This window comes from Pseudopipra pipra, chromosome 3, assembly GCF_036250125.1.
Source record: "Pseudopipra pipra isolate bDixPip1 chromosome 3, bDixPip1.hap1, whole genome shotgun sequence".
Lineage (NCBI taxonomy): Eukaryota > Metazoa > Chordata > Aves > Passeriformes > Pipridae > Pseudopipra > Pseudopipra pipra.
This window is the reverse complement of record NC_087551.1, coordinates 89872553-89898417: the sequence shown is the minus strand read 5'-3', so window position 1 is coordinate 89898417 and position 25865 is coordinate 89872553. Positions and strand designations below refer to the sequence as shown.

At 37.3% G+C, this 25865-nt stretch overlaps 2 protein-coding genes across 10 annotated transcripts in view; one reads left to right on the top strand and one right to left on the bottom strand.

Annotated features, from left to right (window-relative positions):
• PHF3 (PHD finger protein 3) overlaps nucleotides 1–11929 on the top strand; it is a 50628-nt gene extending 38699 nt beyond the window's left edge. For all 9 annotated transcript variants that reach the window (XM_064650233.1, XM_064650239.1, XM_064650236.1 and 6 more), the window contains 7 exons: nucleotides 1566–1697; nucleotides 2161–2293; nucleotides 2786–2978; nucleotides 4568–4715; nucleotides 5820–5909; nucleotides 7204–7399; nucleotides 8558–11929. In XM_064650233.1, the coding sequence (XP_064506303.1) occupies nucleotides 1566–1697; nucleotides 2161–2293; nucleotides 2786–2978; nucleotides 4568–4715; nucleotides 5820–5909; nucleotides 7204–7399; nucleotides 8558–10728 (3063 nt within the window). In that variant the 3' untranslated portion in view covers nucleotides 10729–11929. The remainder of the gene's footprint in view (nucleotides 1–1565; nucleotides 1698–2160; nucleotides 2294–2785; nucleotides 2979–4567; nucleotides 4716–5819; nucleotides 5910–7203; nucleotides 7400–8557) is intronic.
• EYS (eyes shut homolog) overlaps nucleotides 10250–25865 on the bottom strand; it is an 863631-nt gene continuing 848015 nt past the window's right edge. Inside the window, exons 48-49 of the mRNA XM_064650232.1 lie at nucleotides 24738–24899; nucleotides 10250–15994 (exon numbers count right to left, since the gene is read on the bottom strand). Coding sequence (XP_064506302.1) covers nucleotides 14796–15994; nucleotides 24738–24899 — 1361 coding nt within the window. The 3' untranslated portion in view covers nucleotides 10250–14795. The remainder of the gene's footprint in view (nucleotides 15995–24737; nucleotides 24900–25865) is intronic.

Genomic DNA, 25865 nt, shown 5'->3' with positions numbered 1-25865 from the left:
TGCTTGGAAATGGCCATTAAAAGTCTTCTAGTTTACAAAATCTGGATTTATATTGACAGAATCTTTGGTATTTATATGCCACATCATAGAACCTAAAAGTGTGATATTTGGATAGTGTTAACTGGTATGTGTTTTTTGGTTGGGTTTTATCATATCAGGAATTATGGGTTTTATCAGATGATTTCTGATAAAAAATTAATGAGTAGGTAATGTAACACAGAATAGATGGAAATTCATCCTCTTGAATTCTGTGTACTGAGAATGAATGTTCCATGATAACTGATTCAGTATGGTGTGATGCTGTTTTAGAGACTTCAATGTGCATTGCAGTAGTAATTATTCCTGTGTTTTTTCCTTTTCATTGCATATTGTGACTAGATCTGTTTATGAATCATGACAACTTTTTGTTAGTTTCTATGCAAAAACAGTTGTCGGATTATTCTGTTGTCTTGAAGTTGTTTCGAAAGCCTATAAAGGCATGAAAAGTTTGATTATTCTGTAGCTATTACATTTGTTTTTGTAAACATTATTGAAATACTGAAAACAGACCACGCATGATAGTATTCCATTATTGTGAGAGTTTCAAAACAAGTTTTTATGCTGCTCAAAAGATTACTACAGGTTCCCTATTATTTTGGAGAAATACTTCAAAATTTCTAGAATTTGAAATGGAATACAGCATGTAAAATAAATATGTATCATTTTACTATATTTTTCATTTTCCTGTTTAAGCAAGACATGAAGTCTGCTACTTAATTTTTTTTTTTTAATTTCCCAGAGTGTTCAAAAGTAACTGTAGGTAATTGGCAGGCAGATAAAGCAATTGTAGAATCCTTGTTTCCTTAATAAACCAGGCTTAAAATATTTGCAACAGCCAACACTTCTTGGTTTAAGAACTGTAAATGTGCCTTAAGAAGCAATATTAGAAATAATGGTTTATATTTTATTTTATTCAACAGAGCAAATCAGCTGTCCTGATGAGAATTAGCATATCCATTACTTTTAAGAATACCTTTAAATGGTGAATACCTTTGAGGTGAAGCATTAGGTTTATGTATTAATAAACAAGCTCTTGAAGAAATAATACAATTCTGCATGTATGTTATATCATACATTGTCCCTACTGTTATGGAGTTGATGCCTTTTTGTTTTGTTTTGTTTTGGGTTTTGTTTGTTTGTTTGTTTGTTTGTTTGTTTTTTGTTTGGTTTGGTTTTTTGTTTTGTTTTTTGGGGTTTTTTTTGTGGTTTTGTTGGGTTTTTTTGTTTTGTTTTTTTAAGTTTAGCTCTTAGAAAATCAGAATTACCAATATTTTCATTCAGTGTTGAAGGTTTGCTTTATAAGTTGTTTAAATACACGCCTGGTAAGTACTTGCTGCACTGTAGGAGAAGTTAGATGGGCTGCTTGCATGTTTGCGTTATGAAACTAGTTGACACTTGAAAGATAAAAATGTATTATTTTTTTCTACAGAGAGTTTTCTAATGGCAGTCCTATTTATCTCTTATATTTGTGGATTTCCAAATTTTATGGTTTGGGAATAAGTGCACATAACTTCCTGTTTTCACAGACAATTGAAATGATTGAGAAAGAACAGAGAGAAGTTGAAAGAAGACCTATCACAAAAATTACTCACAAAGGAGAAATAGAAATTGAAAGTGAAACATCGATGAAAGAACAAGAGGAAGTAATGGAAATTCAGGTAGAAAAGAAAGCATGACACCACAGTGTATTTAGTTCATAGACAACGTGTTTGTGAAGTGTTTTGTTTATGATTTTGTTGTTCGGATCTGTAATTACATGTTAGGTCTGAGTTCAATTTTTCTTTGATCCTTACTGACTTTTACTTCGGGGCCTGGTGGATTAGTTGGGTTTTTTCCTTCCATATTGTGACTGTATGATGAATTCTGACAATTGTAGAAAATAGAAAAGTAGAAATTAGAAAATGTTCTAAATGTTACCTAAAGATATTTGAGAATACCAATTAATTCTTTTAATGCGCCTGTGATTTTGTGACAGCATTTTAGGCTTTACATCTGAAGCAGAACCTTTATGTCTGAAGGGGAGAAAACACTATAGAACATTTAAGCAATATGAATGGCAATATTAGCTCTGGATATTAACGGGGGGGAAAGGCTAACTAAAATGTGTTTGACTTTTCTTAGGAACCTAATATGAAGTTGTTTGAGAAGTCAGACGAAGCTGAAAAAGATAAAGAAATAAATGAATCTGCATCTCCGGACACCACAAGTCAACATAAAAATCATCTCTTCGATCTTAACTGCAAAATCTGCATAGGTATTCAGAAAAGCACATGAAAATAAATGTATCATGCCTCTATAATTTCATTCATAAATCTCAGTATACCTCAAGAATGTAAATAAATCTAGTTCTTAATGTAGTTTGAAAGTTGTGGAAGCAGTGTTCTACTTAATAATTTACAAAAGAGACTACTAAAATGATAGGTTATTGGCATAAACTTGTCATGTTTTTTATAAAAAAGACTGCAGAGAAAGAAATCCCTATAATGGATGTGCATACTAGTATTGATTCCTCATTTCTTTATCCTGTGCCAGTATAGTGTCAATATTTATGTATAGTACTGTATGAATATATACAATGGATAAATTTATACAATGTAAAATAGGTATAAAATGTACGAATTCCTTATCCTATCCCGCTTCAATGACAATATGTGGTGGGTTTTGTGTGTCTTCCATGTGTTCAGAGGAACTCCTCTTTTTGTTTCTTTAATAAAAAATAAAGCCCACTGCAATTCCTTCTCTGCAGGACGAATGGCACCACCTACTGATGATCTTTCTGCGAAAAAAGTGAAAGTGTCTGTTGGAGTTGCACGGAAACAGTCAGACAATGAAGCTGAGAGCATTGCGGATGCACTTTCCTCAACATCAAGTATTTTAGCTTCAGAATTACTGGAAGATGATAAGCAAGACTCATCGAAATCATTCACCCCTCTTCCAAAGTAATATAAAGTGTAGAAACAGTATTTTTAAATGGAAGACATTATTAATCTTGTTAAGCTATTATGTCTAAAGCTAATTTTTTAATTGCATTTCATTAATCCATTTCTGTACTTGAAGTTGCACACATCTTAAGAATGGAGTTCTCTGCTGGAGTAATTGTGCATTTATATAAATAATACTACATATATTGTTGTGATTGCAAACTTCTAATTACCACATTTTCTTTTAGGGAAAAATAAACTATGTTTTCTGATGCAACAAGGTCTAAAAAGAATTCACATTAAAAGAAATCAGGATATAGATTTCATGTTGTATTTTGCTAGTAAGGAATGTAGTTTGAACAGTGCTGCATTTGAATGAGCATGTGCCTTTGTGTATGTGTATATATATAAAGCCAGGGAATTTGAGATTGCTCTAAACAGAGCATTTGCAGTGAGAAATCAGACTAGTTTCAAATCTCAGAGCAGTGATTTTCTAGACATGACAGGTAACAGCAGCTTGATTAATGTTTTGCTGTACTTGCTGTCAACCCCCTCTTCATTTTCTTCCGCACTCTGCTATTCATTACAGAGGAAATTGCAGTTTATGAGACTGCTTGTTTCTGGTTTGAGGGAGGATTTTCTAGAAGAAACAACTCCCAGTTATTTAGAATTGACCACAGTTCATGCTGAAATTTTGCCTTTATTGGGACAGTGTGATCCTTTACCAAGGACAGTGGACTTAACTTGGAATCTACAGTGTCTAGTATAGACAGATGTAAACGTAGGTTTCCGTGTTACTGTAACAGCACAACATCTGGTACTACTGGGCATCCAGTAGTAAAAAAAACCAAACTGCTACTAGCATGCCTAGAATATTTTGATAGCAACATGTTGGGAAATGTTGAAATGTGTAATCTTTTCGGTAAGGAAACCCTCAGGTTGAGAAGCACTCTCCTGTGAAATTGTCTTCCCATTTAGTTTTTGCAACTGCTTTGTTGACAAAACTGAGGCTTTTTTTTGAAGGGAGGAAAGACAGTTTTGTACAGGTGAAATTGGGTACTCACCTGTACTGGTGAACTGGGTACTTCTGTAGTACTCACAGAAGTGTGGAAGTGATGCATGGGTGAGAAGAGATTAGGAGCCAGCCTGTGGGGCAAGGAGAAGGACAGGGAACATAGGCATTCGGATGGTGGACAGACAGCGTTGCAACAAAATGTAGGAGTTAGGAAAGTAGGATAGGCCGGCAGGCAGTTTGTCTTCATTCCTCCCTGTGGCAGGGGAAAGTCTCGCTGGCTGAGCAGCCCCTATATATGTTTGTGTCCCTTCAGTGGTGTTTAATAACTGTTGGACTAAATAACTTCTCTGATTTTAAAAGATACAGTAGTGAACTAATGTACTGCTTATCTGCCTGTCCTTCCTGAACCATATATCTACTCCACTGGAAGATGAGAAACATGATTGTCTGCCTATCTCTTGGCAGGGTGCTTAATTGAAAAAGAAAATTCTTCATAATACTTATTTTTTTATAAAGAAAAATTATTATTTACATTACCTTCTGTAATATATCGTGTTATAAACAAAGTGAGTTTTTGTTTGTCCCTTTTTAGGTCAGAAACACCCGGTACTGTGGAATGTGAAAGTCTGTTTCTGGCGCGCCTGAATTTCATCTGGAAGGGTTTTATCAATATGCCTTCAGTGGCAAAGTTTGTTATCAAGGCTTATCCAGTTTCTGGCTCTTTTGAGTATTTAACAGAGGTACTTATTTTTACTGCAAACGTAAACGAACAGTTTATTTATTAACTTTAGCAACTTGTGTACCATATATGATAGTATAATGATGAAACACAGTGAAGCATGATCACTGTGCTGAGTAAAGTATTTGTGGGAGGGTGTAGGTTAAGGTCTGTATTTTTAAGTAAAGTATTATTCAGTAATGTACCTGTGGTTCATCTTATTTACAACAGAAACCTACTTATTGGGGTTTATTTTTTTTGCCTGGTGGCAATTCTTGTCCTAACCTTCCATTGTAAGACTAAATTGTCCCTAAAAAAAAAAAAAGTTTCTGGAACATTCTCTTCAGTATCTGAGAGGCAGGAAAAGCATGCAACTGCCTTTAATAGTTGTCTTCATTCTTCTGTAAAATTAAGATCAGAGAGCCCATGAGATTCAATGTTACTTCTTGCCAGTTACACAGGAAGCATCAGTTTTCTTATCAAAAGGACTTAGGTCTTCAGTTAATTAGATTGTCTTTAGTTTGCTGTCAAATCTTCAGGGGAGTGCAGGGCATGCAGTAATCCTTAATACTTAAAGGATTGGTTTATGAGTAGGATGTTCTTTTCAAAACTCACCTGCTTTATTTCAAAAAACTTTTTTCTTAGATGTTCTTGAACAATCTGAAAGTCTCTTCATGTTGCTTAGTATCCAAGAACAAATTTACGTCTGTATATACATGCATGTGTAGGTTATGTTTTCCCCTCAAGATGAAAATTTTAGAAAGTTTATTACATACTGCTGTGGAGCTCTCATTGCAGTTTGATCTTACAGATAGGTTGAGTGTTTCTAGAACACAATACAGTTCTGTTGGTAGTTAATGTTACTGAAAAGAATAGTTTTGGAGAGGTATAAATGAACAGTATTGAATGATAGCTTATTTATTGCATATCATTAACTTTACACTGAGAATATTAATTTAAATATCCAGAGTTTGTTTCTACTGTTGTAACTTCTACCGATATTTTTGAATTATAATTTAAGAACTAAAAGAACAAAGTATGTTTTGAATATAGGAAACAGATACTGGATGAAGGATTTATCACACTATTTATGTTGGATTCAGATTTCTGTTGTCTTTTCTCATAGGATTTACCTGATAGTATTCAAGTAGGTGGAAGGATATCTCCTCACACTGTCTGGGATTATGTAGAAAAAATCAAAGCTTCAGGGACCAAGGTAAAAATTTTACATATTAAAGACTTGCTGTTTAATGTACATCTGAGTCATCCTAAAGATACTTGTTTTGTTTCTCTTTGAAACATTTGTGAAATACGTGACACTTTTAAGGATATCTGATGTCTATATTGAATGGGATGAATGGCAGCTGCTGGTGTTTATTTTCTTCCTATCTAACCACAACCGGTCATTTGCTGTTTGACAATACCTGTATTCCTTTGGCACAGTAACTTGTCCTGAGTGCCACTTCTCATGTCTCAAGTGTTACCCTTGCATTTCAGTATTGTTACGGTGTGCAAAACCAAGTCTCAAGTGTTACCTTTCATTTTGGTACTGTTACAGTGTGCAAAACCATCTAGATGGCACTCTGATGGAGTTGTCCTGATGTGTTTCAGTTGTCCTTGTGCTTCCCAAAACCAGATAGTCTTTTCCAGATGCTGTCTCACAAGTGCTGTATAGAAAAGAATAGCCATTTCCCTTGGCCTGCTGACTGCGTCATTTCTGACACCCAGAATGCAGTTGGTCTTCTTGACTGGCATGGGCATGTTGCTGGTTCATATTCAGCTTGTCCATCAGGACCCCCATGTTATTTTAGGGCAAGCTGTTTTCCAGGCAATCAGCTCCTCAACCTGTCTTGGTGCATGAGGCTACTCCAGCTCAAAGTGCAGGATTTTAAATTTCAACTTTTCTTACATTGACAAAGGTCAGCCTGTTTTTTCAGCCTGCTGAAGTCCCCCTGCATGGCTGCATATTGACCACTGCCCCTGCTTAGGTGCCATCTCAGTTCTGCAGGGAATCTCCTGTCCAGTGTTCCAGATCACTCATTAAGCTATTAAACAGCATCAGCTTCAGCATCAATTCCTGAGCTGGGCTTCGGGCATAATTCTGGGATCTCAATACTGGTCTTCCCCATTATTAATGGATCTCTTGGACACAATGGACTACAAAATACAGCTTTGTAGTAATGTTAAGGGTTGGAAGTGGAATAATTAATTGGAAACCGGCATAAATAAACTTGTTATTTAGCTGACTGATAAAATATTGGCTCTTTTGTCATGCACTTCAATTAACTTTCTTAGTACTAAATGCTTTTTATTTGTTTTATCTAGTTCTCCTGAATTTTTTTTTTTGGCTGTGTTTCTGTTCCTTCTGTCTCCTCTGTTGTTCTCTGCCTTCCTGAGGAGGCTTTTTCTCCTCTGAACTGTGCTTTTAAATAAAGAGCAGTCAGTAAAACAATTAACATTTCACAGAAAAATGTACTTGACCAACTTCTTCTCTCTCTTCTTGTAAACAGGAGATCTGTGTAGTTCGCTTTACCCCAGTAACTGAAGAGGATCAGATCTCCTATGCATTGTTGTTTGCCTATTTCAGCAGCAGAAAACGTTATGGTGTAGCGGCCAATAATATGAAGCAAGTGAAAGATTTGTACCTCATCCCTCTGGGTTCTGCAGATAAAGTCCCTCATCACCTTGTGCCTTTTGATGGGCCTGGTAAGTACTGCTTGGAATTTGGAACTTAATCATCATAATGCTACTAAAAGAAGTTTGCAACAGAAATTTAAGAGGGAATTAAATTAAAAAATGCCTGCCATTTTATTCCAAAATGTAATGAGTTTGCCATAGTATTATTATATTAGTTTCCTTGAAAATACATTAATTTCCCATTGTTAGATTATTCTGGTACTTTAAAGTATTGATATTGAAAAAATTACTATGTATAACTTTGTTTCGTGTTATAACTTTGTTCATTCCTTTTCTAACCCACATGGCTTTGTAGATTTCAGTGGCAGTAAACTCAGTTATGCAAGTGGACTGTCGTAGTTCTACTGGGTTCCGAATTTATACTCTCACTTTAAAATAGTATTTTTCATTGTTTGAAATGTACTAATTCTTTTTTTCTCAAGTATTCCAAAGCTCCTTAAAAAAAAACATGTAAAGTTTAAAACGTAGGCCAAGGAAGAAAAGGTCCTAAAATAGCTTTCAGCTGTTCTGCTTGCACCTGAGTTATTTTGTATCGACTTATCTTGGTTATAAATATTTGTGGATGATCTCTCTTTTTGAGATAGGCAGGACCGAAATCAAGAGAGTGAGCTACAGCTCATAATGTTTTTGCAAGAACTTAAATTATACAGAACAAAATACATAATGAAGGGATAGGTAATAGTATAACTTAAAACACAGTGCCTTTCCTGGAATGAGGGAATCATTATGGAAATTCACTCTCGGTAAATCTTTGAAGAAGTATGTCTAATGCAAATTGATGAGGAGACTTTGTGTTTATTTTTTTTTTTCCTCTTTTGCTATGGTACCACTTTTACTAGACTGTAACTGTGTTAGACAAACACAATGTTTAACTTCTATGCGTCTCTGATGAGACTAAATATCCTGAAAAACTGTCTCGTGTTCTCTCTTTGGAAGTTATAAGGGGCAGTATAGTACTTAAAACAATTTGCAATATTTGAACTATAATGTTGGAAATACATTTTTATTATTTTAAGTATTGTTTGTTATGTTTAACAATGGAAATTTCAAATTTCAAAAAATTATTACTTTCTGTAATATATTGTGAGAGTATGGGGGTTTTTGTTGAAAAGATTGCCTTTAACAAAATATAAAGAGATAATAAATTGCTGTTACAATTTTGTACAGGGATTGAAATACATCGACCAAATTTATTACTGGGATTGATAATTCGCCAGAAAATGAAGAGGCAGATTACTGCTGTTTCAAGTGTTACTAGTAGTTTTGCGGATGAAGCTGCTGAAAGTACCTTGAGTAGCATTCCACCAGAGAAGAAAAGCAAGCCAAGCAAACCTGAAGTCTCTCATCACGAGTTGGCACTAGAAGAAGAGGAAAATAATTTTTTCAATTCCTTCACAACTGTGCTGCACAAGCAGAGAAATAAACTTCAGCAGTCTAATATAGAAGATGTTCCAGCAGTTGTTGAACCACTGGTGGAAAGCACCAAACATGAACCACCGAAGCCTCTCAGGTTTCTTCCTGGAGTCCTGGTTGGATGGGAAAATCAGCCTTCTACTCTGGAACTAGCAAATAAACCATTGCCAGTGGATGATATTCTTCAAAGTCTGTTGGGTACGACAGGGCAGGTATACGAACACAGCAAGTCAGAAGCAGGTCCTAGTGAAGAGATACCATTATTAAATGAACAGGCAACCTTGAAAGAAGAAAACATTGATGCTGCTGATATAACTACAGAAGTTAGTGAAGCAAAGACTGGTTTGGATGATCTGCAAGAATCCACTAACACTGCTGTAACTGTGGATACAGCAGCTGCGGGGACCTCAAGTTCTGCAAAAAGTGCTGGTTCTTTGATAGGGTTGAGTCTTAAGGGAAAACCTCCAGATGTCTCCACAGAAGCATTTTTAGCAAATTTATCTGCTCAGTCACAGAATAAAGAAACAGAAGAAAGTAAAGAAAATGACCCAAAGTTGCAGGTACCAGACAAGGATAGTGTTTCACAGGAAGTTAAAAGGAGCACAAATTCCAGCTTTTCTTCCTCATCAAATGCAGGGAAAAAACCCAGTGAGAACAATGTTAGTGTAGGTTCTGCTGAAGGTACCACTGCTAGTACCTCTAAATCACCACCATTTATTAATCTTAAAAGAGACCCACGACAGGCAGCTGGACGAAGCCAGCAGACTAATACTTCAGAAAACAAGGATGGAGACGTTAGCAGAAGTGAAGACCGACAGAATCCTTCAGGAAATGATCAAATAGAACCAGAGAATAAACAGTCTTCTGGAGAAGTGGGCTTAAACCTGTATCAAAGTGATCTGCAAACCAATGAGTCGCAGTTCAGTTCAGCTGCAGCTAAAGCAGATAGCACAGTTGCATCACAAGTGGAAGATAACAAACACTCACAGGAAGATGCACTGATGCAAAACATTGAAACAGTGAATTCATTTAGAAGAGGACCAGCAACAACTTCATCTCATTTTGAAACCGAAAATTCTTCTCGTTCTGAATTTATTTCCAAAGTCCCAAGCCCTGTTACAAGCGGCAACTTCTCATCTGTTGGACCTCCGCAGCAGAATTTTCAGCATCCTAAACCTAATCCACCTGGATTTCAGTTTCAGGCTCCTGCACCTCATAACTTCCCTCAGCAAAACAACCCTATGTTTGGATTTCCTCCTCATTTACCACCTCCGCTTCTTCCTCCTCCTGGCTTTGGTTTTCCTCAAAATCCAATGATGCCATGGCCACCAGTAGCTCATTTATCAGGCCAGCCACCACATTATGCTGGACCCATTGCACAAGGGCTACCAGTGGCTCACAAACAATCAAGATTTTTGGGACCAGAAAATTTTTTTCAGACTAAAGACAGTAGGAGACCAGAAAGACGCCACAGCGATCCTTGGGGCAGAGAAGAACAGCATTTGGAGAGAGGGTTCAGTAGAGGAAAAAATGATCGACAAAGGCTTTACAGTGAAACCCATCACCAAAAAAAAGAGAGACATGAAAAAGAGTGGAGCAACGAAAAGTACTGGGAGCAAGATTCTGAGAGAAACAGACGCAGAGACAGAAACCAGGAAAAAGAGAGAGAGAGGAAGAGTAGAGAGGAAGGACAGAGAGACAAAGAAAGAGTGCGGTCTCCACACAGTGATAGGGCTGCTGATGGAAAAAGCCCCAGAGAGACTAGAAATCCAGAAAAAAAGACAGAGAAGCCTAAAAGTGAAGAACAGGCTCATGAAAAAGATAAGGAGAGGGAGAAAAGCAAAGAGAAGCATAGAGAACGAGAAAGTGAAAAGAACAGAGAGAGACATAGGGACCACAGTGACAGAACTAAAAGTAAAAGGTAAAAAGATGCAGGCAGTCTTTTAAAATCCTATTTAAATAAACTGTTAGAGTAATGTCGTAAAACTTTGTATAAAAAAAAGAGCCTGCTAGGATTGTGCCATCTTTTTTATTCCATGTTGGTGTTTTGCAGAAACAAGTCTGTGTTTTGGTACCGCTCGATGTACCAATACTCATCCTTTTTTTTCATTATACCAACTATCGCTAGAAGTAGGAGTTTAATATTTTTAAAAATTTTACATTGCTGTATATTCAAAATTTTAAAGATTTCTTTTATTAATATGCAATAAAGGCTTAGGAATTTTGTTAGTTGAGGAAGTTGGCTTTAGTCAAGTCTGCAATATAGTTGCTGCCTTTGGTAATTTGTGCTCTCTTCTGTTTTAAGATGCTCTGATAATTTTAAAGGTGATTTTCATACAATAACCTTCTTTTTAAATTGCACTGTTTTTAAAGACTGTAGCAAAGCCTCAGAATCCACACATTACAACAAAACAATATGCTTGGTGGTGTGAAGAGTTTGGGTTTTTTTTAAATTATTCAGTAGTACAGTAAAAAAATTCAAGTGTATTTCATTAGTTTTCAAGTATTTCCTAAGCATCTGAAGCAGTTTGTGACCAGAAATTGGAAGGCTGAGCTGCTCGAATGTTAATGCTTTAAACTGCACTTGTTTTAATAAGAAAGCATTTTTAACCTAAATTCTTGAAAATATGATTTGTAGTAGTAAATTCATTTCTCCCACCATTTTCCATGCTTCAAAAACTTGAATACCTAAGCTTGTACATTACTTTGTGTTTTGCTATCCTTTTTACTGTAAAATGTAAATATTTTAAGGGATATTTTGATTCTAAAATGATAAAACTTTCTCACATACTGTGTGTGTTTGATTTCATAGGTGTGAAACTGTAGTCTAAAGAATATGGAAAGCTGAATCACATAATGCCACATTTGTTGTACGCTTCATGGCTTGGTTTGTTTTGAGTTTTGGAGAACAAACAGGTGGGAGGGGGCAGAAGAGTGTTTATACCTTTGGGACTTGGGGTAAATTGATATTTTGTAGTGATTACCATCCACTGATGCCAAACAATGCGAACGTGAAAACCAACTCAAGTCACCTACTCTTACACTTCTTAAAATACACTGGGCATCTTGTTGAATCTGTCAGAAATAACAAAAAAATTCCACCATATAAAGAAAAATTGAGATTTATTGTTCTGTTTTTCAGCGTTTTATTTTTAGCTTTGAGTACACAACCTTACTATGCTGCTGACGTAACATTTTGCACGTAGCTGTAGAAAAGCCTCTTCTCTCCAGAAAGGTCTTCCCAGTTTAGCAACACCCTAATTGTTAGTTTTAATTATGAATATATTTTAAAGTAAAATTTTACTCGAATACCTTGCAGGTAGCTTCGTGATCAAATTGATCAAAATTAAAAATCTTGCACAGGATAAAGGGGGTGGTAGACTTTTATTAGGTGATGTTTCTTACGCTCATAGTTGAGAAGACTAATTTAAAAAAAAATCTTCAGTTTGTTAGTAACTAAAAGCAATATCTAAACATTTTTATAGAATGACAAATTAAATTAGTATTTTCCAAATTAATTCTATCGTCTCTATAGCAGTAGTGCCATTGGATATATCTGGTAGTATGCATGTGTTATGTTGTTTAAATATTTCCATTAGAGTTCTGTAGGCACGTGAGTTTATCTAAGCATTGTCCTCGTTTTGGAAGTAATTTTTAAATTGGCAGCTCTCCATGTGAAGATTTTGTTTTGACCTGTTCAAAAGCACTCTACTCCCAGTCCACTGGTGATCTGCCTCTCACACGCACATCCATCTGTGCTTTGAAAATAAACTGGGAGCAGTAAAAATTGCAACTGCCTGGACGGAAGGGATGGGAATGCTTTCTGCCAGAACTATCAGAAATAATTTGCTTGGAAAGAATATGTAAACATTTTGCAAGTTTGCTGAGTGCTTTGCTACCTGCCTCATGTATGTAGAACCTAAAGAGAGCTGCAGTAAAACAGCTCTTAAGGGAGAGTTTTGTTAAATGTTTAAAGTAACAAAAAGCAACAGTTTGCAGGACATGTTCCTAGGATCTGAGTTAGTGTAATGGGAATAAATCCTGTTACTACAGGAATAAAGGATTTTATCTTCTCTGTTGCCTTCAGTCAGTCTCCTTCCAACACTTGTGTTAGCTGGAACTGCTTTGATTACTTGTTCCTTGTTTTACCTTGACTCACTGCTCAGATCACAAAGGGCAGTGTGCACTGCTGAGGAACTGGCAGTACACCAGAAGCCCTGGAGGGAACAGGACAAACGCTAAATATGCTCCCTCTCCAGCATCACATGGTGATAAAAGGCCCTACTTAGAGAGACTGGAAGAGAATCTGGGGACGACTCAAATGCTAATTGGGCTTTGTGAGCTGCCTGTTGGGAAGAGGCGAAGAAGCTCTGCTGCATCAAGCTGATCACTTGGGGCCTCAGAGCAGCAGCAGAAGATAGAAAGAACCTCACAAATATGTTTGCGGATGCTTAATAAAACATCTCGGGGTAGTTCCATAGCCAAAGTGTACAGCAGTAATCTTCAAGTTGCCTGTTAACTGACTTGGCAGTGCATTCATTGCCACATACAAAGTATGGTTATATGGAGCCAGGTGTGTGTCACCTAGTTTTAGGTGCTTATTGTCTCTGCTCCATATCTGCCTTACGGAAAGATAAACACACACCCTGCCTTCACCTCCCTCCCCCCTACTCCAGAATAGTTACTTGTTTCTGACCTGTTTTTACATTTTGAAAACTCGTATTCAGAGAATTCCCATGCAAGGAGGTGATGTTTTATTATGTGCTTTTGAGCAATAGAAAAGTAAAAAAGGAAAAGATAGGAATCAATCACTATTATTTTTATTGAAGCATTTTATTTATATAGTAAGCCAGCAGTCAAATGAGAAATGTAGATGTAGATAAATCATTGGTTTGAGCACATTAAAATAAACTGGATTCTTTTTTATTGCTTCCTGAAGCAGAATATAACTGAACTTTTTCAGAGGGAATATAATTTTTGCATTTATAGATGAAGAGCTCTATTTACTTTTGATATTATGAATTAATGAAAGATATAGTCAGGGAAATTCAGTTTGTTATGACCAAAACCTTTGTCTAGTAAAATTTTGATATTATTTAGGGGCATATAAGCCAGAAAGGTGTAGCTAAAGCAAAGCAGTTCTTGGACTTTCTGATTTTTAAGCTCTTAGGAGTAGAAGTTACTTGTAGACAGAATACCACATTCCCACATTCCAGTTGTGAATTGTTAAAGCAAAAAGTTTTCATGTAGTCAAATAGGGGGAGACCTCTGCTGGAGAAAACCAGCAAACCTTTTTTATCTCTCTGAAGTGAAATACCTTTTCTGCTCTTAAAATCATTCTTTAAGTGTAATATTTTAAGCCCGTGTTCATGCTAAGCTCTACTGCTTTACATAAATGCATACAGGATGGACAGAGACTCAGAAGGGAGGGAGAACTTCATTACCTAATTAGGATCTTTGTGGGCTTAACAAGTAATTACAGCTGTTATGATTTAAAAAATTCTGATTACAATAGATATGTACTTTTTGCCCCAAACACACCTTTTCTTCCCTTCCCCAATTTCAGTTTTTACACTTGACCTTAATATTATAAAATTAAAAGAGAAACACTAATAAAATTTGAGAGTTGGAGAAACAGGTTAACAGTTGTCTGTTCTCATAAAGCAACAAACAACACTTGAATGATGATTGGCTTTATAAGCTAATTACTATCTATTTGTTGACAAAACTATTTCCAGCACAATAAATAAAAAATCCTGCAGACTTTCCCATTATTTTAAAGTAAATACTAAAGAGTATAAGTAAGTAATTTTAGGAGTAAAACATATCTTATATCTATTAATACTCAACATAAAATTGTCCCTAATTACTTTTTTTTTCTTAATGAAAAGCTTTCTTCTGTTGGTTTCTGAGTATTACACTGCCAACTAACACAAGAAACAGGAGGAAAAGGAAGTTTATCACTTTTACAGAGTCTTGAACATTTTTTCAATTAATTTCCAGAATTTCCATCATAAACATTGTACCCTTCTGCATTCATTAGCTGAATCTTCTTGGAATCTTGGAAGAGCACAACATCTTTAATTTTACCAATGAATTCCTTCTGAAAAAGCCCTGTGGTGACTACATTGACTTTCCTGCCAATTTCAAACCCACCAAAATAACAAATGCCACCATAGTTTAAAGCAGTGTATTTTCTTTGTGGATCAATGTCTTCAAAAAGAATTAGCTCCTCATCAAGATATACCTTAATACAGGTTTGGTTTTGAACTACAGTAACAAAATGCCATCTTCCGTCACAGCAGGTGATGTATTTTCTGTGCATTAGAGGAACAGAGATTCTTTCTCCAAGATTAACCACAACTTTTAATGTTGCATTGGCAATACCAATGGCAAGGAAGTCATTATCTTCATCTTCACTTTTGCCTATCCATGCTATTAAGCCTTCAGTTTGATTGGTAGTAAAATTTAAAGAAATGCGGCTGTACTGGAGGTCTCTTTTTCTGTAATAAGAATCTGTGTATTTAATGTAGGAGTTGCCAACAAACTTTGCTATGTAAAATTTGATTTTGCTATCGCAGTACTTACCTGACCAGCCTAGTGCACATACACAGGTGTACGAAAATGAAGAAGGTTGAGGAATACAGAGCGCTTGAGACCCACACATGTTTTGTGAACAGTGAACAGATTGTTCACATGTGGTCCCTGTCCACTCGTGTGGGCAAGAACAAGAAAAGCCTGAGTTTTCAACTTGACATGTTGCATTATTTTTGCACACTGAGTACCCGCAAACTGTTCCGTCACAGTCACCAACATTGGCTCCGTCTTTGGGATCAGTCGCAGTAAGCTTCAGTTCCCTGTTGTTTATAACAATTTCTCGAATGCAACCAGTGAAACCTATGGGTTCATTTTCTACTGCCATTGAATTAACAAGGTCTAAGGAAGACACTCCTCCAACAAAAAAATCTGTGTGTGTGTCTAGTACATTCATTCCAGGACTAGCTTTTTGAGTAACGTTGATACCATCCAGGTCCAGGTAGCCTTCATTGCCAACTCTTCCTGCTTTGAGTAAGTGCCATGTATTACCATTTGCACGGACCTTCTGAAGGGCCTGTAGGATGACTGTCTTGTCTCCGAGATTGTAGCGTAACTGTGTAAATCCGTTTACTAATGATATACATAGAAAGTCACCTGTAAAAAACGGTATAAAAGAGTTTTAATTTCCAGAGGTGGTGCACTGAAGAACAGCATATTAGTAATCTTGATACTTTCTTGCCTGCACTTCCTTGTACCATCATCATCATGTCTAAATCACATAAAGAGAAGTGTTCCCTGATAAGCTGCTCTTGGCCCTCTTTTTCTTTTTTTACTCTTGTAAACTGAGCTTGTGTTTGCTTCAAGGTAAAAACCCCAAGCTTCTGCAAAGCTCTGCTTTTGTGCAGAAACTAGGTAACTGTGAGGCAGGAGGAAACAGGATCGCTTTGGCATCCAGGAAATGTGAGTTGGTGGTTTTCCCATTGAAAAGAATCAAGTTTTGGCCAACTTACAAAAGCAGAAATGCTCTCAATTTCCATATACTTGATGGATTTGTTAGTTTAGTGCACTGAAGGTGAGTCTGCAGCAGACATACTCTGCTTTACCTGAAGCTCCTTTTCACAACAGGGATTTTTTGGGTTTAATATTCTGACAGCTGTAGGAACAGGTAAGCTTTTTATTGAATTGTTCTTCTGGAGGGCTCCATGACAGGAAGTATTAGGAAGGATTTTTCTTGTTCTATCAGTGTTTCTGGCCTTACAGGCAGTGTAAAAGGAGAGAGAGCACCACTTTGGACTGTACTTACAAATGTGAAGAAGAAAAGCTGGGAAAGGTTAGGAAATGGAAGCTGGAAGGAAAGTTTGTAAGATCAGCAGTAGAGTCTGATGGGGTGAGTGGCAGTGAGGCAGAAGAGGACAGCAGAATATTGTGCTATTGAAAGCTATATTTTCAACCTTTTTGATATTTGCCTATGCAATTTAATTTTTTTATATTACTTTTGGAAATAATAGGCATTGGGTTGTTGTTATCAGTTAAACTGGTAAACCAGTTTGTTAAACTTGAATGTAAGCTTTCTCTCCTAATAGTTACCGATCCAATTTCCTTAAAGATTCAGCATTTTTAAGGGTGAACCTGTTAGTAGAATGATGAAGTTTGCTTTCATGGATGTTCAGTTTTTGAGTATTTCTGATCCTTGAATTACATTGCTTTTAGTAAAGTTAAAAATGAATGGCATAATTTACTTGAGGCTTGTGAAAGTTGCTAAAACTATTACCTCCATTTTGCAGGAATTATTCAGGTTCCCATTCAGGCAGGGTGGAGATGGTTCAGTTGTATTAGTGGCTGTAGAGCACCTGCTTTGTGCCTCACCTTCCCTGCCCCAGCCACCCATGGGAAGAAGAAAGCTCTTCATTCTTTCAGCTCCAGTGATGGCAGAGCACTTCCTTCCTAGTTCTGGTTGTGATGACCTCCCTATGTTCAGTGTTCTTTTTGAGTACTTTGTCTTGTTACAGTTTTTTTTCAGAAAATTAATATAATTCTTTTGACTTGTGGTTTCTCCTACTCAGTGATGTGGCTTTAAGCTTGCTTAATTTTTCAGTGCATAGCTTGAAAGCACTCATCTGTCTTCAGCAATGTAAATAACCTGCTTGTCTATTTCTTTTGTCAGGACCTCAGTCCTAGGGTAAGAGAGGAGCATCAGGAAAAGTTTCTGAACTACCTCTTTGGCAACATTCAGTCTCCTTTCCTACCCAGACATGCAGACTTGCACAAGGACACAAATACTCATTTTTTGCTGTCTAGGAAGAAGGAAAACATTGACCAGCGTTGCTTTTTCATCTGACCTGTAATCAAGAGCTGGAGAAGGTGGAAGTTCTCCAAGATTTCCAGGGAATGTTTTTGGTAGCTTTGCACATTTGACAATGATCTGTCTGTTTTGGAATCTTATTTAGTCTTATTACAGAGCAAATCTGTGATTCTGCTATCTACAATGTGAAGAGGTTATGGCTGAGTTATGGGTTATGGGACAAATTTGAAGCCTCACTTCAAATTGGAGTAACTTCTTTTCTTGCTACTTGTGAAGAAAAAAATTACACTTTCCAATTTCAACTCTCCTGAGGCTCTCAAGACACTTTCCTACGCCTCTGGTTAGACCCTTTCGTTTTACAAAGGCCTTGCCATTTTAGTCTTTGGTAAGAACAGCAGAAGGTTGAGATAAATTTTAGGATCTTGACATTGATCCCAGGGTTCAGCTCAGTATTTCTTCATGAAGTTTATAATGTCATAGGTACTACTGAAGGACAGCTGCCTGAAAACATTTTAGGACTCAATGTAAAGTGCTGTGTGTTCAGCGTCTAAGAAACTTCTGAAAGTGAAGGCAAATTATGAGCTTGTCTTTTTTCCTTTCACTTTAGCAACGAGTAACATTTTCAACAAGGGACCTCCATCTGCCCTGTCTCTGAGGGATGACTTGCATGCAGCTGAAGCCTCTGCAGGCCTGTGTCATCATAGGAATTGCATAACCATTTTAAACAAATGGCATTCTTGCAACTGTTTTTTTCCTCTCAGCTGTCTCAGCATAGGAGACCATGAAGCAAAGTGCTTTTTCACTATTTCAGTTTGATAATTTCTCAAACCTGTCTCACATGACCTTAATTAATCCAAAGCTGTTTCTGAGGAAGTTTACTTATTGTTAAGTGTGAAGGCAATGACATCCTTAGTTTATCCAGGACTAGACGATATAGCCTATCCCTACTTCCATGAAAATACGATCCACATGCAGGACATAAAACTTTGCTTCCAGCTTTTCAGGTTAGTGTCTCATCGAATATGGGCTATTTATCTCCATCAGTAGAGTCACAGAAAAAGCAGAAGCTCCTGAGGTAGGCAGTCACAGTCATTTTTTTGTTGTGCATGCAAGTCTTTGCCCAACCTGTTTATCGTGTGCGAGGAACTGTAAGGCAATCTGTGTCAACAAGTTTGAATCTTCTTTAGAAATGGGCTGTTGTATCTTAGCTATGCCTTGAAACTGCAGGTCATCAAGACACTATGTTTTGAACAAAATTGTTAAGGGTTACAGCATTTAGTTCTGATGTACCTTCCTGCCCCATCATCTTCCCTGTTTCAGTGAAATAAGAAGTGGGCTTTTTATAGTCCAAATGCTGAAAGATTGTTTCCTTGTCTTCTTAAGGGAAGGGAATTTTGCAGTAGGTATTGCCTTAAGGAAGGACCTGTTCTGGAGTTAAAATAGCACTTTTACTTGCGAATTCTAGTTCAAGATTTTCACCAAGTGACAGAGGGTCAAATTTGCTCTCCTCAGGATGGATAATCTCTATTCCGTAGCAGAAGCCAGCACTCCAGCAGGTGTGAATTTTTCTTCATCACTTTAATGTTCATGTTTTCATTATGTGCACAAGTCTCACCTCCTCCCATATCAGATGTCAGAATTTCCAGAAGCCTAGTCATCCCTGTGTCCAGAGCAGTCAGTTCCTAAAACTGGGAGCTAATGAAAAGACTCTTCTAAGTATATCTGACTGCTGCTGTAAGATCTGGACTTCTGTAACAGTATCTTCTTATATGGCTTCTTATGATGAATTCTGAATGCATCACAAAACTTTTCATCTTGCTACTGCTATGAATAAGTATGTAAGTCTCTAAGCAAGTTGATTACAGTCATACAGTCAAGTTTTAAATTGTTCCAAATGGTGACATGCCCTTTCATGTTCAACCTTTATCTAGACTTGCATGTATCTAGACATCTTTGTCTAGATATGCATGTCTTTATATCCCCATTCTGAGAGGAGATCATGCTCAAGCAGTATCAACTCTCCATGTTTTTATATTACCATAGGAAACTCATCTACATCATAATTTGTCAAACCTTTGTACACTTGGAAATTCATGAAGTGATTAATTCCTGGAATACTGAAGGTCTGAGATTCCTTTAAGATGTGTTGCTGATCCTTTGTCTCATCTCGTGTTACTGAGCAGAAGCCTCTATGCCATGCTGACGACAGAGGCTGGGATGAGTTCAGTGCTTCAGCAACTTCAGCAGGGTAGGTATCTCAAGAGCCCTAGGCTGTGGTTTCTTGGTTAAAGAACATGTGTAGTCTTGATCCCTTTAGCCATTTCATAGCCCTGAGATAGCATCTCTGGATGTATGTTTGCTGGCTTCACTTTGTGCCTTCTGTTGGTTTTGCCTCACATTTCTGTCCTCTAGCTCAAAGCCAGAATGTCAGTTCCTATCCCTATGGTATCGGGTAGCATTTGCCCTGCTCTTCTTCACCATCTTTTTCAGAAATTTTTACTGATCATTGGCACTGTGTCATAGCAAACAGAGCCTTATCTTCTCATAAACAATAACATTCACAGGAATCATTCCCAGTTAATGAAACCTCTTACTGTATGTTCCACTGTGCTCATCTTCACTCTAAACTGACCTTGTTAAGCCACCATAATAAAGCGTTTGTGTCTCCAGCAGTATTATTGCCTCTTGTTAGTATAATGCATCCTGTAGCCATCATAGGTCCAAAATGTATCTTTGCTCACTGCTCTTTCCTGCCTTGCTGAGCTGAGTTCACATTGGTTTCATTCTTTTTTTTGATCGTTCTGTTCTTCACAGTCTTCCTCTCATCCTGCTCTGGTGTATGATTTTCCATGAACCTGAACCATGTCCTTTTACTCTGTGACCACTTACGTATTCTTCCAGGGGCAGAATTTTTCTTGTCTGGAAGGGTTTGAAGTAGCCATGTCAGCCTCCAGCTGAATGGCTACACTGTGGCCAAGGAAAGTGATGCACTGTGGTGTCCACATGAGAGGAAACCTAACTGACCAGTAGCTGTCCTTCAGAGCTAGTCTCCTGAGCATTTCCAATAGCCAGAATAAGGTGCAGAACGAAGGAGAGAAAGCAAGGAAGAAGCAGGAGGGCTATAAATGGATAGAACAAGGGAATGAAGGACAGAGAAGAGATGAGCCTTATTCCCACCCTTCTGCAGCCTCTGCTGCTAGTTCCCAGCCTGTAATATGTCAACATGGTTGAAGTGTGTTGTCGTCAGTTTAATATCTTTTTCTGCTTTCCTTTAGGTTTATTAAACTTAACCTTGTCTTTGCGCTGGTCTAAGTCCACACATACAGTTAGATATCAGTCAGCTGACAGGTTATATCAGCCTGTTTTAACTTGATCTTTTATCTAGTGATGACCATAGCCAGTGCCCCTAATACACACTTATAGGAGGTACCCATGGATATGCCTTCATGGGTTATTATAAATTATTCTACTCCATGTATAGAACCCCATCTCACAGCTAATGCAAGACTGAGAACAGGTGTCAAGTCAAGCCTGTAAATTTCTCAAACTATGTAAAAAATCACTTTGACAATAGGTAGATTCCAGCTTCAACTTGGAGCACCATCCCAGAGCTAGGATCCAGAGCAACCCTGTAGACAGTGATGCTCATGCATCTACAAGGGATGGGTAGTTCCCTATTTGTAGGTTAGACAATTCAGTCTCACCTTTCAAAAACACATCTCTCCTTGGTGGAGAAACTTTTCCTGCTTCCTTTAGTCACCACTGTTGCCCTGGCACATTTCGGCAGCTAGAAGGAGCCATCTTCCTTGAGCAACCTCAGTTTGCCAACCTGTTCTGGTTTGCTTGCCAGTGGCAAATGGGGAACAACAACATTTCCTATGGAACAGATTTCAGGACAGTGGGGATGTCTGTTCTGCCTGGCAGTTTGGCTTCCAATGCCACTAATTTAATCCACACAAATGATCCCAGAATTAGTAACAAAGCAGAAATGATGTCCCTGTCAGCTAAGGAGACATGGCTGCCAAGAGAGAAGACTTAACCACTCTTCAGGTCCTGTTTTAAAAGTAGGTGGATAATCAGTTTGTTTCTGGTTAGGAAAACAACACTCCTGCCTCGTGGGTATCCTAGCAATTTTGAATATTTCCAAAAGATTTTAGTCCAGTTTCATAATTCAGTTTTTGCCATAAACAATGTTTTATAAAGCCGGGCATCACACACCCCTACTGGCTTTCTCTTATTTTCATGTTACATGTTTATAAACTTAAATGCCTTAAATATCAGGAATTAAAGTTTTGAGGTTTTTCAAACCAGGTTTGTAACATAATCTAGTTAAAGAGAGACAGAGAACTGCTGTTGCAAATGTTGAGTGTTGAATTTAGCATGAGTCATCCCGTTCTTTTTATTAACCTGACTTCATTCTTAGTCACCCAGCATAACTGTTCTTTCTCATCTCATCGGGGAGAGATCACCCTTTCCATCACCCTGGCTTGAACTCTGGAATAATGCAGGCAATCTACAGCATATTCCACCTCTGCAAACAAATGTAAAGCTTCAGTAATTCTGTGACTCAACAAAAAAGCAAGTATGTACAGTGTTTGCTATGTAAATGGACTGAATATACGCTGTTCCAACCCTTGATGGGCATCAAGCAAGCCCTGTCTAAATTAAAGGCTGTTTAATCATTAAGAGTCCCATGCTTTCACTGGTAGAAATAGGATACACTGCCCTTGAGAAAATGTGAAGTGGATGGCCATCTACTGTCACTGTGCTGGACTCCACATGAATGCTGTAATGTTTGCAGAGACCTTGCCCAGAAGCAGTGCATAGGACAAGTAATCAAAGAGGAGAAAAAAGTCCCCTTGTCATTCTATCTGCAGGTTTCTGAACTAAAATACACATACACAACTCACTTGTTGGGTTGGGCTTTTTTTCCCAGCTTATTCTTAATTTAGATATCTGCATAAATTTTGCCAAACTTTGGCAATTATTTTCTTAGGGTTGCAGAAATCAATACTACCAGACTTAAAGTCATGATACACATTCAGAAAGAGCTGACAAAGAAACAAAATGAGTGACTGACAGAACAATAGGAAATTCTGCTAACAGCTTCATAGGATGTTTTCCATTGTATGCCCATGTGGTAGTTTGGCTTAGGCCTTCCTTGGTGACCAGTTTGTAACCAAGGAAGGGTCCAGATTTACCCAGTATTCCCTACGATTTTTACGTAAACCAGACTATAAGAAGAAAGGAGGAGAGGTGTTTCAGTGTGTGTACTGAAGTAATGATTTAGTTAGAGGAATAGAGGCTGGAACCAGCAGATCAACTTTCCAATAAGGAGACAACCACCTGCCCACCCTTTCTAGAAAGTTCTGTAATGTTCTTTGAAAAGAGCAAAGCCAGAAGGAAATGTTTCAACAGAAGTCTCATGTTTATTTCTTCACCTACTAAAGATCTGATTTTATTTTTGATGATGGGAGGATTGTTTGGCAGAGCTCATTGATAATACATGTATTTGTATTACAGATGCTCTCTCTCTATATATATATATATTTTTTTAAACTGCTTCTCTGTATATGATTGCAATTAGAACAAGGAAAACAGGAAGTGCCAGCAGTGTATGATGCATTATCAGCCTGCTAAAACACCTGTGTACAGAATAAGATGGTGGTACAGTGGGCATATGTGAGTTTATATGCATTTGTGGCTGAGTATGTTTACTGAAGTATCTCAAGAGTTTTTAGACTTAAGCAAAGGAGTGTAAAAATACATTATAAACAGTTAAGTAATTTTTTTTCATACAAAGCCTGATTTTTGCATAACGTACTGCTTAATACAAGCAGAAAATTTGCCCTAAGATGATGTTATGAATAATATGTAGTGCTTCTTTTTAAAAAGATGCAAGGCACCATGTAAATGCAATATAAAGATTAATTATGTTAAGAAAGTAATTACAAAAAATGTACACTTTAAAGACTAAATTTTAAAATGTATTTATACTGGCAAATTATGTTTTCTTGCCATGAAGTTTTAGGAACGTTAACTTAGTAAAGTTGAAAATACTTCTGTAAATAGTAGAAGTATTTTATTTAGGTTTTTTTTTCTCTGCCTATCTGGGAAATGAAGAACTTGCATGTTTTGCATGCTTCACCAACAAGCTTTTCAACAAAGTTACCGTTCTGAGAAGCCTCATTAACTCTCTCATAGTCTATTCACTTTCACTTATCTTATCTGATCAGTTTTTATATTGCTTTATTTTTGGTCATTTTAAAACACTGGGACAATGCCCCGAATTGAGAATCTTAGTGTAGCTTCTGAAAAGATGGTTACTTTTCAGGGAGAAGTGATTTCCTGAACCATTAAATAACTTCATTAAATACTTACTGGCTTTAGACTGATCCAAAACTGTGTCATGCATGTTTTTTCTTATGAACTTGATTATTCACAGTTCAAAACAACTGTACAGTACAGTTCTGGTGTCCTCAACAAAGGAAGGACATGGAACTGTTGGAGCAAGTCCAGAGGAGGGCCACAAAGTTGATAAGAGGACTGGAGCACCTCCCCTATGCATAAAGGCTGAGAAAGTTGGACCTGTTCAACCTGGAGAAGAGAAGGTTGCATGGAGAACTCATTGCAACCTTCCAGTATGTGAAGGGGGCCTACAGAGAAGCCGGAGAGGGACTTTTCATCGGGAACTGTGGTGATAGCACAAGAAGTAATGGGTACAAATTGAAAGAGGGAAAATTTAGGTAAGATATTAGGAAGAAATTCTTTACTTTGAGGGTGGTAAGACACTGGAACAGGTTGCCCAGGGAAGTTATGGATGCCCCAGCCCTGGCAGTGTTCACAGCCAGGTTGGATAAGGCCTTGAGCAACCTGGTCTAGTGGGAGGTGTCCCTGCACATGGCAGCAGGGTTGGCACTAGGTCATCTTTAATGTCCATTCCAACCCCTTAACATTCTGTGATTGTATGATAAAACCCAGTCACCAAGGACAACGAGTTACAGAGACTGAATGCCTGAATCACTTCAAAGTACTGCTTTTCTTTTTCAAAAAAGTAACTGGGTTTATGATACCAGCAAGCTGGAATACCCTTACCTGACTGAGTACCCAACTGCTGTGCAGTGTAAAACAGGATACCATCTGGAGATAGAGTCTGAAACTGTAGTTTGATATGGGTCTTATGGCGAATATAAAAGGGTGCAAATGACATCCATGATGATTCATTACTTCTGAAAGATGGATCACTAATGGAAATACCTGAAAAATACAAGAGAAAATGTCTTCTGAAAGATATTTTGAGAAGGCTGCATTATTACGTTCGTAGTTCATAAATGCTGTACATAAGGCTTCCAATTCTTCCCTTTCCAAAGAATAAAAATAACTTAGATACGGAATAAAACTTAGATAATAGCAAATCAATCCCATTGTCTTCTGTGTGCCTTATTTTCATTAACAATCAAGGCTATAGTTGTAATGCAAAATAAATGTGATCTTCTTAGCATTCATTTTCAAATAAATGTAACTGTAAATTTTACACATTTTAAAAATTCCATGCAAGTACTTTTGTAGGAGTCGGAATAAACATTTCTTTCCTCAAAATACAGATTAAAATCTAAGTGAAGGATTTTTAATGAGCTTCTTTGTGTGTCATAAGAATGTACCTTTTAAGTGGAAAGTGCTCATTAATTGCTGCTGAAATGTTTGGTAATTCATTATCTTATACTGAAATGAAGCACTCACACAATTACTGTTAAGATGCAATGTACACTTTTGAGCTGTACACAACTTCATCATCCTGTCTCAGTGCTAATTCTTCATATGCCCCACAAAATCAGGCTGGTTAAACTTTCTTAAACCAACTGATAAATAATTATGCTTTTCTATACTGTTAATGTAACTATTTACATTTTTTCTCAGTAAATTGGCATTACATATTTGAGTTATCATAGAATCATAAAATGGTTTGTCTTGGAAGAGACCTTAAAGATCATTGTTTCCAACCCCTCTGCCGTGGGGAGGCACATCTTTCACTAGACCAGGTTGCCCAGGGCCCCATCCAACATTCCCAGGGATGGGGCATCCACAACTTCTCTGGGCAACATGTTCCAGTGCCTCACCACCATCACAGTAAAGAATTTTTTCCTAATATCCAATCTAAAATTAATCTTTCAGTTTGAAGCCATTCCCCCTTGTCCTGTCACTACATGCTGTTGCAAATAGTCT